This window comes from Barbus barbus, assembly GCF_936440315.1.
Source record: "Barbus barbus genome assembly, chromosome: 43".
In the NCBI taxonomy this organism is placed as follows: domain Eukaryota; kingdom Metazoa; phylum Chordata; class Actinopteri; order Cypriniformes; family Cyprinidae; genus Barbus; species Barbus barbus.
This window is the reverse complement of record NC_136721.1, coordinates 21,860,616-21,877,803: the sequence shown is the minus strand read 5'-3', so window position 1 is coordinate 21,877,803 and position 17,188 is coordinate 21,860,616. Positions and strand designations below refer to the sequence as shown.

At 33.2% G+C, this 17,188-nt stretch overlaps 1 protein-coding gene across 3 annotated transcripts; it reads right to left on the bottom strand.

Moving 5' to 3' along the window:
- Positions 1 to 25: 25 nt before the first annotated feature.
- LOC306862532 (epidermal growth factor-like protein 7) lies at positions 26 to 15,444 on the bottom strand. 3 transcript variants are annotated; one of them, XM_079405378.1, is made up of 9 exons: positions 15,265 to 15,444; positions 9,930 to 10,092; positions 8,574 to 8,699; positions 7,952 to 8,064; positions 7,749 to 7,844; positions 6,875 to 7,066; positions 1,773 to 1,849; positions 477 to 651; positions 26 to 397 (listed from the first exon to the last, which is right to left on the bottom strand). In XM_079405378.1, the coding sequence occupies exons 2-9, from the start codon at positions 10,007 to 10,009 to the stop codon at positions 378 to 380; spliced, it is 879 nt and encodes a 292-aa protein (XP_079261504.1). In that variant the 5' UTR covers positions 10,010 to 10,092; positions 15,265 to 15,444; the 3' UTR covers positions 26 to 377. The 3 variants fall into 3 exon arrangements, with proteins under 3 accessions (XP_079261504.1, XP_079261506.1, XP_079261505.1); XM_079405380.1 differs by having other exon boundaries at positions 14,564 to 15,432; XM_079405379.1 differs by lacking the exon at positions 15,265 to 15,444 and adding an exon at positions 14,285 to 14,598.
- Positions 15,445 to 17,188: the final 1,744 nt, after the last annotated feature.

Below are 17,188 nucleotides of genomic sequence, written 5' to 3'. Positions count from 1 at the left end.
AATGAACAACAACTCAAGAAACATTTAAAGTTTAAGCAATTTTATTACAAAAATGTAAACATAAAAATGATACAAAAAAAAATATTGTATTGTTTTCCCAATAGCAATACTCAGGAAGGACATGAACATATAAATATGTAAATTTACTTTTCTCCAGACCATACAGCTGCACTTACACCAAGAATTAAATGAAAGAAATACATAGAAAAATATGACAAAATATCCAAGCACCAGCTCATGTGCCAGAAAACTCAATTGTAGCCAAACAGGAGTTTGTGTGTTTGACATTTTGAGTCCCTACATGCTTTTGAACATGTTTATGGGGTTCAGGGTGTGGTTGTGACTTGTGTCAGAGGATCCAGCCCATCTTTGATCGTCTAGTTTTCCTGGCAGGCACCTAATAAAGATGTGTTTGTTATTTTATCAATTGAAACGGACTGTACAGATAAGTTACATACACACAAATATATGCTTACAGGCTCCGATACGCTCCTCCAGGAATCCGACCTGCTCACTGAGCGAGTCGATGCGGTCTAATTGCTGGAGAGAATGCGACAGGAAGTTGCTCCTCTCAGGCAGGAAGCTGTTAGTGTCTCCCATACCATCCAAGGGGAAGAGCGTGGTGAAGGGAGCCAGAACCATCTCCAGTTTCTACAGAAAAGAAGGTTTATTTTTTTAACATTTGAGGACACTGAAATCATAACTTTACAAATGGCAAATATGAGGAGATAATTTCTAGTAGTACTTACAATAGTTAATACTTCTACAGCACTTATTAATTGTATTAATGTTAATTTCAGCATTTACTTATACATTTTTCAAATCAAAAGTTGTTAATTAGTTAATGCACTGTGAACTAACATGAACAATCGTCTTTAACAAAGATTAATAAATGCTGTAAAAAAGATTAAGCATACTATATACTATTTTTGCAGTATGTTTTTGCAGATTTTTTGTATGCATGGATGACATACTACAATCTCCAAAATTCACAAATGCACTGCAGGATTATTAAATTAACTCAAATAAACCATTAAACAAAACGTTGTTATTTGAAATAAACATTATGTAAAAAAAAAAAAAAAAAAAAAAATTAAAATGTAAAATTTGAAATTAAAGTTTAACTTAATGTACTAAAATTACTAAGATTGAAATAAACATTCATAAAAACTACGTAGACATATAAAAAACTAAAATTAATTAAAAAGGCATAAACAAATTACCAAAAAATGAGCTAAAATGGAAAACAAATACTATTAATAAAAAAATCCTAACTATTAATAAAAACTATAATAGTATCTCAATGATACTAAACAGATAACATTACAATGAAAATAAAATATAAATGTAATTTAAAACCAATATTATATCAGTAATGCTAAAATAACATTTCATACAGTCACAAACTGTTATTTAATTGAAACTTTAGGCCGTTTTTAGTGCATATTCTGCAGTAAGTGAGTATTGTTTTGTTTCCATTTCAATTCTGTGAGGTAATGAGTGTGTGCTGCAAGTGTTGTAATTGTTATTTCCAAACAATATCTGCCAAACACACTCTTTTCTGACCGGCAAAGGCAGTTAACGGTCACCTGTATCTGCCTGTGTTTAATGCGTAAGAATCTGTGATGTGTGAGCTTCACTACTGCTTTTAATTAAACTATTAGTGAGGCTTTGAACCAGTAAGCTGTTTTGGCAAACGCGCTACAGTTTCCCATCGTTTGAAGTGGGATGTGTCCCGAGGGTGTGTGTGTGTGTGCGCGCGCGTGTGAGACCTGCTCGAGGAGCTCCACTCTGTTTTTAAGGATCTGAACTTCTTCTGTAACATTTTCCACCAATCCCAAACCTCCACCTTTAAGAACAAAAGAAAAACACACAGAAATTAGAGATGGGCCACACACACAGGCATTCAGCCTTAATTAAAACCTGTAATGCAGCACACAACTCTATTTTTGATGTTTTAAGATCCTTTGAACACAAATAATGCTTATATTCAGCAAGCAACATGCAAACACACAAGCTGACTGAGAGCTTTTATAAGACTTCCAGAAAGCACTGTTGTTTTATGTTAGATTTCTGCATGTTCTCTGCTTTCATGTATTTGTGATTAATATCCATAGCGATCCCAGAGCAGACCAAAGAGCACAGATGAATAAAAAGACAGACATAAATAGAAAGAGAGAGAATGAGTGGAGGGGGTGAGAAAAGCAGGAAAGTTTGAGGTTTGGCAAGAATGTGATGCAAATAATTTAATATGCACTTGTGTCCAAAAGTCTGAGACCACTAGAGGAAATATTTTTTTTATTTAATACAAAGTATATATTAACCACAAAATAATTTAAACTTAAAAATTGCATTTATTTCTTTGGTTAAACTTTTTTATTTATTTATATGAATTTATTTAGTTAAGTTTTATTTTGAATTTTATATTATTACAATTATATTTAATTTATTATTGTTTTTTAAAGAAATTATGCTTTTGTTGATTAAATTATTTGAGTAAATAATGCATTTTATTAATTTCCTAAATTAAAATATTTATTCATGTATTTTATTTATGATTATTTTAAATTATTTATTTATTGAAAATGATGCATTGATTTATTTCATTGTTTGTTATCAGATGATTTATGTATTTAGTTTTGAATTATTAAACAATTTAATAAACATTTATTTATGAAATATTGCTTTATAATTATTTTTTAAAGAAATAATGCTTTTGTTGGTTAAATTATTTTACTAAATAATGCATTTTATTAATTTCTTAAATTATTTATTCAAAATATGTATTCATATATTTTATTCATATATATATTTATTTTAAATTATTTATAAAAAATGATGCATTGATTTAGTTAATTATTTGTTATCAGATTATTTATTTCGTTTTTAATTATTAAACAATTTATTAAATATTTATTTATTAAATATTATTGCTTTAATAACACCAGCACTCAAGGTAACATAAAATCTGATTCTTCTATGTGAATTGTCTAAAAGAACATCTTTTGCTTCAGTGGAAGCAGGAACATCTGGCCATCTTTGCAAATAGTCACATGTCACTAATTTGCTACTTGTGACCAAGAAGGACAACAAAATAATTTAATCAAATTCATGTTTCTTTGCTTAAAATGAGTCAAAAACCTACAACTTTCTTCATTTCCAGGTTAAATTGAGAAAATCCCTTTTTCACCCCACTGTACATGAAATCAGGTCAAATTTCATCATAAGCTCTAGTAAAAGAATAACCGATGACTGTGATTGGCTGTTTTGTGAATGGAAGTGATTGACACCCAGTCATATCAGAGCTCAGCCCAGTAAGCCCCGCCCCTTAGCAGTTATTCGGAATGTTTTGGCAGTCTAAAAACTAGTCAATGGGTCTCACACACACACACACACACACACACACACACTGAAACCCAGTCAATCTGTCCCAGATGTGTGGTGTTATGAAGACACGTGGGAGCGAGCGAGAGCCGCTGTGTGAGGGAAAGCAGTGACCCCCAGCAGTCTGAGTTTGATAGATCTGGAATGCGAGCTACAGATCGAGCCAAAGCGAAAGCGGGAACAACAGCTACAAATGGTGTCTGGCAGTGGCCTCTACAAAAGGATTTGGACCCCATAAACTCAACAGAGCATTTGGACATTCATTTACGTGCTCAGAATGACATTATAACTAGAGATAAGGGCAAAGAGCAATGTTCTTTCTCCATATATTTCTCTGTTTCTTTAGATTTCAACAATTCACTTAAAGAGAAGGAATGTCATTTTTTAGCCAAAGTTAAAAATACGGTCTCATTCCACTTGTGTAAAAATGTGCAAAATCAGCAAGTTTAGTCCAACAATAAAAAAGACAGACAATGCAAGAAAGACATGTTTAAATGACTTAAACATATCTTTAACACATGCACACATTGCCTTTAACATGTATTTAACATGTAACACCTTGAGCCCCAGCGGACGTCCCACAGACAGATGCTGATGTGTGAGTGTGACTCCGGGTCAAACTCAACCACACTGGTGCTCAGGGTCACTTAAAGGTTTTCTTTAAAATGTGTTTCCCTACAGAAACAAGGTTTTCACCAAACATTTCGGTGTCCTTACTACTAGCGTGGATCCAGACATTATAGCTGAGACGTAGAAATGTGCTCTTGTTCAAACTCCAGGAATGTGTGTTTGAGCTCCGGCCAGCAGTCAGAACGAGTGGTGATTATTTTAGCCTGTCGCTAGGAAACAAGACTATCTAGGGCCGGAGGAGATTCTGATCCTGCTGTTATTTTTAATTCGCATACAGATTTGAAATAGTGTAGGGAGAGAAAAATGAAGAAACAAAGAAAAAGAGGAGAGGAGCGAGATGCTGCCAACACAAGCAAGTTTTGGCAAACTAGAGAGACAGACGAACTGAGGATAACGCTCAACAGTTCTCATAAAGACATTAGACACTTCTCAGCTGAAAGAAACATCACTAGGCTGACAAGTATAAGCACATCAGCTGTGATTCGTTCTGCACAGGGTTGTTATAGTTCAAAATAAGTTTCATATGAAACTATTAAAACATTTTTGTTAATTGGAATAAAGCTGAAACAAAAAATAAATATTACGTGAAAACTAAATTAAACTTTTACATCTCATCTTAGGAAAGTTAAAGCACTAAAATGAAATAAATAACAACTGAACTAAAACTAACTCTTAAATAAAAGAAATCAAAGAAACCTAAATAGTAATATAAAAGAAAAACTAAACGAGAGACAAACTAAACTTCAAATGAAAACTGAAAATATTCAAATTAGTGCGGTCAAGCAATTAATCGTGATTAATCGCATCCAAAATAAAACAATTTCTTTACATAATATATGTGTGTGTACTGTGTATATTTATTATTTATATATAAATACACACACATGCATGTATATATATTTTGAAAATATGTATTTACATACATATATGTATATTCATATAATTTATATTATTTATAAATATATTTAATATAAACATAACATATTTTTTTAATATATGCATGCATGTGTATTTATACATACATAATAAATATATACAGTACACACAGATATTATGTAAACAACTTTTATTTTGAATGCGATTAATCACAATTAATCGTTTGACAGCACTAATAAATATTAAATAATTCAAAATATTAATGACTATTTCCAATTTACAACTATTTGACTATTTATTATTAATATTATTTAATATTTTAAATCTATACAATTATTTAAAATAATTATTAAATAATCATTCAAATAATATTAATAATAATCTTCAAGCAAAAGTTTAACTGTAATAGATTAAGTAAAATTAAAAGTAAAAATGAAATAGAAATAAATAAATAAATCTAAATAGTAAATTGTAATATATATATATATACACACATTAATTTTTTTTTTAAATACTTAAAATGAAAACCAAAAATATAAAAATTAAAGCTAATTTTTATTAATAAATATTAATAACATACATTTATGATAATATTAAAATAACACTTGTTCTGCATGCTGTCATTTTCAAGCAAACGATTAGTTGTTGTATAGACTAACTAAAACTAAAACAGAAAGAAAAATAAATTAAGCCTAAATAGTGATGTTTAAAATAATAATAATAATTATTATTATTATTATTACAAAAGCACATAACAAAATTATTAATTAAAAATTAAAATTAAACTTAAACTAAAATAAAATCCATTCAAAATATGAATCACTTTTAATCATATTAAAATAATAAATAATATTAAAAATTAATAACAACTATAATTTCAAGCAAAAGTGTAGTTATCATTTTTACATTATATATATATTTAATATTTGTTTTATGTAGTAAAATGTTTAATTTTATTACAATATGTATAATTAATTTCTAGAGGGGAAAAAAATTATTGTCAAGATCTGTTGAAGAAATATAATTCAACTCCACAAAGTGAAATGACATTATGCTCTTAACAAAGAAGCTCAATAAGAGAGACTGTATTTGTAAGGAAACCGCGTGCTGTTGTTGAATGAGCCACTGGGTGTTGTTCAGCGGGTCTGTTATTGTGGTTTTCAGATGGATGTGGTCCAGGTTTGTATGTTGTTGCTGAGGTCACCAGTCACAGTGCACTATTACTCACGGTACGAGTTGAGAGTGGCATAGCGCGTACCAAAAGTAATAATGAACCGTGAGGCTGGTCAGGGCTTCACCTGCAGGGGGCACACTCATATACCGCGGTATAAAAGCCCACAAATACACATTTCTGACACTGTAATGTAGTACCACTTAATACCATTTTTACTATGTACTATTCGTCTGAAGATGTATGCAAGTTTAGAATAAGCGTGTCTCTATTCTTTTGAAAGCAGTATGTAAAAGTGCTGGGATTTTCAGGGGATTTGAGAAGTATGCATCTGTGCATGCTTTTTGGTTTAATATTGCCCACAATGCCTTGCGCAATGGAAAAGTGGGAATCTGAGACTGTCCTCTTCCCACTTTCAGTTGCAGAAAAGTGGTCAGGAATGTGGGAACGAAACCGTTTATAAATGTATGAACTTATGATGTATTGTAGGCTAATGCATCCAGATACGAACAGTGTGGTGCATTTAATGTGTCCCAATGCTTGCATACTTAAACGTATGTAATTTATGTCCTGATATCGTCACAAACAAAGTATATAGCTGTAGTGTGTATTATAAATAAGCAAATTGATTTGCAAAAATAAAATGTTAAGTTGGGGACAAAAAAATTTGTAAAGAAATTCATGTCTGGAAATTCTGTCTGGGGATTCATCGTTCTTGTATCTATTACTCTGAGTCTGAGTGTTAAGCCAGTGTGGATGATGGGTCTCTACATCAGTATGTCTGCGGTTGATGATAATGTCTACATGTCTTACCAGCATGGCTTCTGGATGAGCGATCGTCTGCTTTTGGAGGCCCGGCGGGCGGCGGGGAGGGAGCAGGAATTCTAGAACACGTTATTTCATCTTCGGCCAGACTGAATCCGTCCTGACACACACACCGATAACTCCCCACCGTATTCACACACTTCTGTGAGCAGCGATGACCTTCCTTACACTCATCCACATCTGACAGAGAAAGACGGCTTTTGAAATATGTCTTAGAAATATGTTATCATAAAATCTTCAGTATTTTTCCACCAAAGCCTACTTTTAATGATAGTAAAGCTTTCTTGCACTAAAACGTCAAAATGACGTTTCTCATAACCACTTTCAACACTTAAACCACATTTCAAAGCTTTTTATAATTATATATTTACAAAAATATTTTAATTATTTATATATTTATTACTATTTTATAAAATTTTAATTAAATTAAGATTTTTTAAATAATAAAATAACAAGAAAAGTCCTGTTTTAATAATATTAAATACTATTTTTATTTTTATAAATATAATTTTAAATGTTATATATAAAATAAATATATATATATAAAATATTAAAATATTTCAAAAATATTAATATTTACATAATAATAAATAATTTAATAATCTACAGGGCTTTTCTTGCTCTTGTGTTTAATTACATATATGTGTGTGTGTGTGTATTTATTATAACCAAACAGCAAAAAAAGCCCTTTAAAATAAATGTACAAAGCAAAACTATAGACTCAAATTGTGTTTGTATTTATTTGTATATGTATATTTGTTGGTTTTGTCCATGGAAATCAATTCTTTGTGTATGCAACCATTTATACAGCATGTGCCATAAGCATAACTGTAAATGAACATTTGTGTGTGTTTTTAAGTACCTGTTTGACAATATCGTCCCGTCCATCCTTTTAGACATGAACAGTGATTAGGCCTTACACACGAGCCTCCGTTTGCACAAGACTGCTCACACACCGCTAGAGAGAGAAACATATGTAAAAACACACACAAACACACATGCAGTTATAAATCCAAGAGAAAACACATTTAGGGCTCATTTATATGCAGTATGGTGTCCGTTTACCTTGATTACAGTTGTGTGAATGCATGCGTCGCCATCCCGGACAGCATTCTGGGTAAATGTGTACATTAGGAGCTGCTCTGCTCACCTGCCTGTAGGAAACCCTGTAGATTGTCCTGTAAAAAACACAGTCCAGTGAAACACTGATACATTATGAAGTATAATTTGTGACCCTGGACCACAAAACCAGTCTTAAGTCGATGGGGTATATTTGTAGCAATAGCCAAAAATACATTGTATGGGTCAAAATTATCAATTTTTCTTTTATGCCAAAAATCATTAGGATATTAAGTAAAGATCATGTTCCGTGAAGATATTTTGTAAATTTCTTACCGTAAATATATCAAAACTTCCTTTTTGATTAGTAATATGCATTGCTAAGAACTTCATTTGGATAACTTTAAAGGCAATTTTTTCGATATTTGGATTTTTTTGCACTCTCAGATTCCAGATTTTTAAAGAGTTATATCTTGGCCAAATATTGTCCTATCCTAACGAACCATACATCAACGGAAAGCTTATTTATTCAGCTTTCAGATTTATTCTCAATTTTTAAAAATGACACTTAAGACTGGTTTTGTGTTCCAGGGTCACGTGTATTTTGATGTGTTTTGTGTGTTCTTACTTGTACGTGCTACACATGCGGTGGTTTTGGCACATGGTGATGTAAGGTTTGTGTACGGGCTGAAGAAACGACTCTGAGCTGTAAGACACACGATGACTCCAGGCATCTCCAACACACACTCTCCTCCTGAAACACACACACACACAATTATACACAAACACACTTCTACACACAAATACTGCTTATATATACATTACTGTTCAAAACTTTGGGGTTGGTAAAATTTTGATGTTTTTGAAAGAAGCCACTTCTGCTCACCAAGGTTGCATTTATTTGATCACAAATACAGTAAAACATGTACAATTATGAAAAATTATAACTGTTTTCAATATATTTTAAAATGTAATTGCTCCAGTCTTCAGTGTCACATGGTCCTTCAGAAATCATTCTGATATGCTGATTTGCTGCTCAAGAAACATTTCTATCAATGTTGAAATCAGTTGTGCTGCTTAATATTTTTGTGGAAACCATGATATACTTTTTTTCAGGCTTTTTTGATGAATAGAAAGCATTTATTTGAAAGAGAAACATAACATTATAAATACATTTACTGTCACTTTTGATCAAATTAATGCATCCTTGCTGAATAAAAGTAAAAAACAAAAAACCTGACCCCCAAACAGTAGTATGTATATACAGCTGAAGTCAAAAGTTTACATACACCTTGCAGAATCTGTAAAATGTTAATTATTTTACCAAAATAAGAGGGATCATACAAAATGCATGTTATTATTTAGTTCTGACCTGAATAAGATATTTGACATAAAAGATGTTTACATAGTCCACAAGAGAAAATAGTTGAATTTATAAAAATTACCCCGTTCAAAAGTTTGCATCCCCTTGATTCTTAATACTGTGTTGTTACCTGAATGATCCACAACTGTTTTTTTTTTGTTGTTGTTGTTTAGTGATAGTTGTTCATGAGTCCCTTGTTTGACCTGAACAGTTAAACTGTCTGCTGTTCTTCAGAAAAATCCTTCAGCTCCCACAAATTCTTTGGATTTTCAGCATTTTTGTGTATTTGAAGCCTTTCCATCAATGACTGTATGATTTTGAGATCCATCTTTTCACACGGAGGACAACTAAGGTATATGCAACTATTAAAGAAGGCTCACTGATGCTCCAGAAGGAAAAAACATGCATTAAGAGCCGGGGGGTGAAAACTTTTGAACAAAATGAAGATGTGTACATATTGTTTTTGCACCAAAAGCTTTTCTGTCCATCAGTTGTAACTGGACATGACAGTCTGATGTAATTAGCTGCTATTACATGCATTGACCTTTAACCTTATATTGACCCCTGAGGCCTTAAAGCATGAGAATTGACATTTCCTGACACTACAGTGTGTGCATTTACCCGTGGTGACCGTGAATCTGAGGTGTGCAGGTCACATGCAGGAGAAACAAAGAGGAGGAGAGCAGCACCACTGTGTACATCTCTCTCTCTCTCGCTGTCTGTCTATCTGTCGCTCGCTCAGGTGAGTGTGTCCACCTCAGGTACAACCAACTCTATCAGCTACCTGTAGATAGATAGATAGATAGATATATGACCCGTTTCATGTTTAAACGAGAGAGAGTTAATGCATTTTAAAGGCAGAGAATCAGAGACAATTAATCATCATTAAGAAGTGCATTTGTCATAATGGATTGAACTGAACATAAACATTCTGAGAAATCTGTGTAAATACACACATACTTGCACGTTTGCATTTATAACGGTATGGTTGATTTAAAAGTGAAATCAGTCAGATTATAATATAATGCATAATGCAGCTAAAATGTAATTTTTATTTGGGTGTAATGAAAACAGATATTTCTGTTTCCGTGAAGATTTCAGGTTATACAGGTATTGAATATTATTTTCATAAAAACATGTTATTAAAAACATGGCTCTGATTACTGAAACAACGTTGTCCTGCCACACACATGCATGTACAAATATCTATTTCTTCACAAAGCCAACTATGTTAAAAATAATTTCTCTTCGTGGGTTGATCTGAATGTGAGCATGTACACACACGTGTGTTCTCTCATCTTGAAGAGCTTACAGTAATCATTAGGTTATTGCTGCTTTAATGAGTTCAGGTTTAGAGCGTGGTGTAAAACAGATCTCTGTGTTCCCCGGAGAGCTTTTGACAACAACCCTAAAGCTGTAGCTATTATATCTACCACACCTGTGTGTGTGTGTGTGTGTGTGTGTGCACCTGGTATTCATCACGTCCTGGGGACCAAATGTCCCCACAAGGATAGTAATACCAGTAAATCTTAATCTTGTGGGGACATTTTTTGGTCCCCATGAGGAAACAAGCTTATAAATCATACAGCATAAAGTTTTTTGAAAATCTAAAAATGCAGCATGTTTCCTGTGAGGGCTAAGTTTAGGTGTAGGGTTGGTGTAGGGCAATAGCACATACAGATTGTACAGTATAAAAACCATTACGCCTATGGGATGTCCCCATAAAACATGGAAACCCAACATGTGTGTGTGTGTGTGTGTTGGTAATTAAATACCAAAACATACTGTAATGAAAAGAAGTGCACTTACAGTGGCTGTATCGTATGTGTACTTAGTGTACTTCAAAGTTTAAGGGGATATAAAAAAAAAAGCATATATTTACAGATAATATAGCACTGAAATAAAAGGCCACTTAGGCTTCCTTAAAGTACACTACATTTTACTTTAAAGTACAACTTAAATCATTATTCTTTAATTATGTTTTGTTGTGCTTTAAAGAAGTGCACTTGCATTGATGTATTGACTAACATACTAAAACACAGGTAAAGTACATGATTATAATTTTCACTGAAGTGTTATTTTGATACTACATGTAAAATTAATATATTTTAAATGGACCAAACTGCAACTTCATCTTTGCAAATGTGTAATTACAAATATATTTAAATACATGACATAAAAAAGTCTAACTGCATTTAATATAAATTTACAATATAATACATTTTCATTTAATTGCAAATACCATGCAATTAAACATCTGAAAGCATTATTCAGTTAACAAGTATATTTGTTTAAAGTTTATAAATTTCAAGTGCTCTTTTTAAAAGTATGCTACAGTGTATTTCTTTTACACAAGGGTACCTAATAGTTAATCGGTTTAAAAATGTATTTAACCTAAATTTGTTTCTTAATCTATTTAATGCTTATTTAAGCATTGACATTAGCTTAGCAATATGCTAACACAAAGGCAGCATTATTATCCTGCATTCTAATCTAAGATACTTTTTTACAAAATTCTAATAGACAATCACATGTATCATTTGTAGACAAAACAGATGAGAAACAAAAACACCCAAGATGGTGGAGGAAATGAGAATTAGTTATGAATATACTTGTGTTTCATTCAGCACCAAAATGAATGGCTAAAAACTTAATGTAATTAACAATTAACCCAGTTTACGCAATAGGCCTATTTGTATTTTTATGCTTATTTAAGCATTGTGTTGTTAGCTTAGCAACATGCTAACATCACAGAAATTCAGCTGAAATGAGTGGAGTTATGCAGATGTGTGTGTAGCTGGCTAATCGTGTGCGATTCCTCATCTCAGGTGCATTACAGCATTTCTGTGTGTGCGTCTGTTTGTTTAATATCAGATTTGTTAAGATAACAACACTTTCCACAGAAGCACTGGTGAGGTTTGACAGCCTAAGGATTGTGGGTCAGATAGTGTTTTCACCTGTCTGTTTTGAGTTGGCCGGCCCACCGCAGAGCGTCCGACACCACAATGAGGCATTAAAGGGGTTTAGGACTTCTGGATGACTTTCATACAGATCTCCTGCCAAACGCTTAATGGTTTCTACAGGTCCGTACCTACAGGCTGTTTCAGTTACAGATGCTGTATATGTGTGCGTCTCCCACAATTCATCTGATCGCCATCATGTGTAAACCCTTACCACGTGTCGTATGTAAATGCTGCCAGATCTCTGACTCACGCTCTCTGAAAAGCAGTGTGTGTAACACATTGTGCATCTCATAATTGTGCTGTGATGCAGCAACACCAATAGATTTACACTAAATAAGTCTTTCAAGCAAGATGAGGGATCATAATTAGCAATTAAATATTTAAAGGATTAGTTCACCCAAAAATGAAAATGAAAATTTGCTGAAAATGTACTCATCCTCAGGCCATTTAAGATACAGATGACATTTGGAGAAATGCATATTACATCACTTGCTCACCAGCGGATCCTCTGCAGTGAATGGGTGCCGTCAGAATGAGAGTCCAAACAGCTGATAAAAACATCACAATAATCCACAAGTAATCCACACAGTCCGTCAATTAAAGTCTTGTGAAGGGAAAAGGTGCGTGTTTGTAAGAAACAAATCTATCATTAAAGCATTTTAATCATTGCTTCTGGACAAAATACTAGTCCATAATCATTAATAATGCTTCCACCAGTGAAAAAGTCTATTCACTGTTGTCATCTCACATCAAAATCAAACTGTTTTGGATAATTTTAACTTGTTAACTCTGTTTGATCTGTGCGTATTTCTCTCCTGATCCAGACGGCTGGAAGCAAAGGTAAAAAAGTCTTAATAATGGATTTGTTTCTTACAAACATGCAGCTTTTTTCTTCACAAGATGTTAACTGATGGACTGAAGTGGTGTGGGTTACTTGTGGATTATTGTGATGTTTTTATCAGCTGTTTGGACTCTCATTCTGACGGCACCCATTCACTGCAGAGGATCCTTTGTTGATCAAATTATGTAATGCTAATTTCTCCAAATCTTTTCTGATGAAGAGACATCTTGAACGACCTGAAGATGAGTACATTTCCATTGTTGGGTGAACTATTATTTTAAGGAAGAATAAATAATAAATATAATGGTGCAAACTTCCAGCATTTCCATCAACATCATTAAATCACAATAACAGAGCAACAAGTGTACAGTTGTCTTATTTTACAGTAAAAATATCTAAACATTCTTAAATCAAGAAGATTCATTTACTTGAGACGAAAAACTGACATACGTCTTGTTTTCTGAAAAATGTATGAAAATTAAGTGAATTTAGGCTTAAAACAAGAACAAACGTTGTAAGATATTTTTCTTCTTTTAAACAAATTCACTGATGTTTTGATATTTAATTTTCCTTCTCATGTAAATGCATCTTGTTTTAGGAATTTTCAGATATTTGTACAAAAATAATTAATGTGTGTGTGCTTATATTTGGAATGAAACACTAGCATACTGCTTAGTGTGCAGTATATACTGCATACTATCTCTTAAACAGTAGTATGTGAAACAAAATGCAATATGCATTTATAATAGTTTCAAAAAGCAATTGCAAAAACCAATTCATCACTGGAAACAAGATCAAGTCAAGTACATTGCATTGTGGGTTATGCGAGTATTTTACTCAAACTATGCACAGTATGCATGCTACATAATTAAAATAATAAGAGGAGTATGCAATTCTGAACATGGTTTGTTGTAAGTATAGTATGCAGTTTGACCGCTTTATCGGTAAACGACCAGCAGGCGGCGCTGTTTCTCTAAAACATTATATGCGACCATTCACAGATTCCAGTGTTGATCCAGTTCAGTCTAATCTAATTATAATTATAGTAACACAAACACACACAATGACCTGTACTACGCCGATGCATGCCCAAATAAATAATAATGAAGTGCATGATGCATGCATGAATTTACATAAACAATTTAAAATCAAATATGTGTACAATGACTCACTGAATCACTCGTATCCACGAGATTAACCGCTCGTGCGTGGATGTAAGAAGGGAAAGAAATAGACTGGTCCCCCAGCGCGTCCCAAAAACAAAGTTTCCCACCAAACTCAGAGGCCAGGGCTGGAATAATCTTATAAATAGTCCAAAAACACACATGTGCCCAAACTCGCTCTGGCAATTCCTGCGCGCGCCTCCCGTGGCTCGGCTCTCCGTGTTTAGGAGTTTTTTTGCACACTCAGTTCTCTCACAACTGTCAAAGCGTGCAGGGGGGTAACCTCACCACTACTGCCCCTCCTTCACCGGGACGTCCCGGGAGAAACACTCACGCTCGCGCCGCGTGACGTCACCCGCAGCAGCTCACACACCGAGAAATAAACGGGGGAAATAAAAGAGAACGCAATGAAGCTTTAATCCTTTTTGGACAAGTTAAAGTAGTTCCAAAAAAAAAAAAAAACGCCACTTCCAGATACAAATATTATTTGCTGTTAATAAATAAATAAATGAATACGACAGCCACTACTAGTCACTACCTGACTGAATTTATGAATAATGCTTGACAAATATGAATTACCTAAAATGCCTGCGCATGTCTTCACGATCATGAAAAAAAATTATATATTTGATATATAATGAAAACAATTTAATTTTATAAGTTATAAAATGTTGAAAACATTTTTTTTAAAAGCTTCCCCAAATCACATCTTCTAAAATTTTAGAAACTATTTTTCGTTAAAACTATTTTAATAATTATGAAAAGTTTTTCAACTTTAATAGCCCATATTTAGCTATTTTTTTTATTAAGTGTTTCCAAAAACAGCCTAATTTTACATCGTCCGCTTAAATAGTTATGAAACTTTAATTTCATATATCATTCATACTGATTTGTATATGAAGTGCTCCATATATAATGTTCAAAGGCTTACCGAAAGTGTAATCAAAGAAAATCCCCATGCAGATATAAATACACGTTCGCACACTCACCCTGTTAATAAAATCACGTGATGTCGCGCTGAGCTCGATGCCATTTGATCCACCTGCCGCGCGCTCTGACGCGCTTCTCCATGGCCACCATTTCTTATAAACTCTTCTTCTCTCTGATAAAGAGCACCGTGCGGTCAAAATCTCGATGCTCCCCGTGATCCGACTGGCGAGGAATGAGATGCTTTTGGGCGTTTTTCTCCTGCTTTTTATTCCGCGCTTCCTGTGGAACTCAGGAATTGGATGGACAATCCCAAACCGGAAATCCTGCAAGTGTTTGGAGCTGATAAACCCTCTGGCTGCACAAACACTCTCCTCATGCCCCTCAAGTCCCTCTAATCACATCTCTATCGGACCACTGCGCCAGTTTGGCCCTGTTGATTTCAACTACTAATATTAGGAATATTATCCTAGGAATATTTACAAGAATATGGAAGTGAAACGGTGCAGGTGGCACCTTCAGGAGAGATTCCTCTCTGACTTGACCCTTAAAATGACATTTGCTGATGTAGCCATGTTGATTTACTGCCATACTCTCATGTAACCTACTACAGCTTGGGCTTTTAAAAAAAAGAAAGAAAGAAATAAATTAATACTTTTATTCTACAAGGAGGTATTAAATTGATCGAAAGTGCCAGTAAAGGCTTTAACATTGTTACAAAATAACTAAACAACTGTAAAATATATTAAAATAAATTTAAAATCATAAAAATATTTCACTATATATATATATATATATACATACATAATGTTTTTAGAAAAAATAATAATAATAATAAATAGAAAAAAACCCTAAAACTAGATTTTAGTCATTATTTAAGTCATTACATAAGTCTTTCCAAAAAAAAGTATCACAAAAAAAAAAAAAAACTGGTATGCGCTAAAAAATAAATTTAGATTTATGTATTTGAATTGCATATACAATTTCCAACCATTTGGATCACATGGTTTTAACATAAAACAAGTAATGCAAAATTGTGGCATTGTTTATTTGATCTATTTAATTTTATTTAAATAATCATATTACTCAAATTGCTTTGAATCAGCATAAAACTGTAAAAAATGTATTTAGTTACAAAAAATGAACATGGGTCAATGCAGCTAGTTGTGAAACAAATGATATTCAATTGCAATAATCAATGCAATATTAAGATTTAAACTAATTGGATTTACTGACGATACATATATAAATCTGGTTATTGTGTATTTAAAACAAAAATCTTTCATTTATGTACGACTGACAAATACGCATTGTTTATGAATCTGTGTGATCTAAATGGATTTTTGTGCAGTTAAAATACTGTACATAAATCTTAAATTTAGTCCTGTGTGTGCGGCTTGATGTGATATCATTTGGATTATTTATGGTTATATTTTGTCTTTCTTTGGAGCTTGACCACATCATGAAGTCTGATGACAGTAGCTATTTCCATTTTGGGTGAACTATCGCTTTAAGTCTGGTTAATGGCTGAGGGTGGGGGTCATGAGTTATGGGTTGGTGATTTGAACCATCAGATTAAATCAGAGCAGAATAGAGGTCTGGTAGATTTAGCATTCATGCTTCAACTTCTGACACATTGACATTGTAATGCTTACAGGGTTTAATTGGTATGTGATGTGTTCTGATGCACACACAGTGGAGTTGAAAAGATTTTCTTTGATCTACATATTTATTGAACGTGTTTGAGAACGAAAGAGTCTGATTCTGATTGTATTAGTCCAAATAAGTGGAGGAAATGGCTCTGCACAGCGTTTCCTGTGAATCAGGAAGCAGGAAGTGTGTGGAAGAGGAAGATTGTGCTTTGGGTCACAGTGAACAATGAGAGTAAGAGCTTAAAGGAAAGAGTCCTGCGTCAGCGTGAGAGCCGGGCGGGAAAGTGGCGGATTCAGAGAGTGAACGAGAGAAGACAAAATGATCTGTTCAGTG

Excerpts from the sequence above, each read along its gene's own strand:
- LOC306862532 (XM_079405378.1), bottom strand. The coding sequence starts at position 10,009 with ATGTACACAGTGGTGCTGCTCTCCTCCTCTTTGTTTCTCCTGCATGTG. Across the intron at positions 8,065-8,573 it reads CGCATGTGTAGCACGTACAA|GACAATCTACAGGGTTTCCT; the intron begins GTAAGAACACAC and ends TGTTTTTTACAG. Across the intron at positions 7,067-7,748 it reads GGGACGATATTGTCAAACAG|ATGTGGATGAGTGTAAGGAA; the intron begins GTACTTAAAAAC and ends TTTCTCTGTCAG.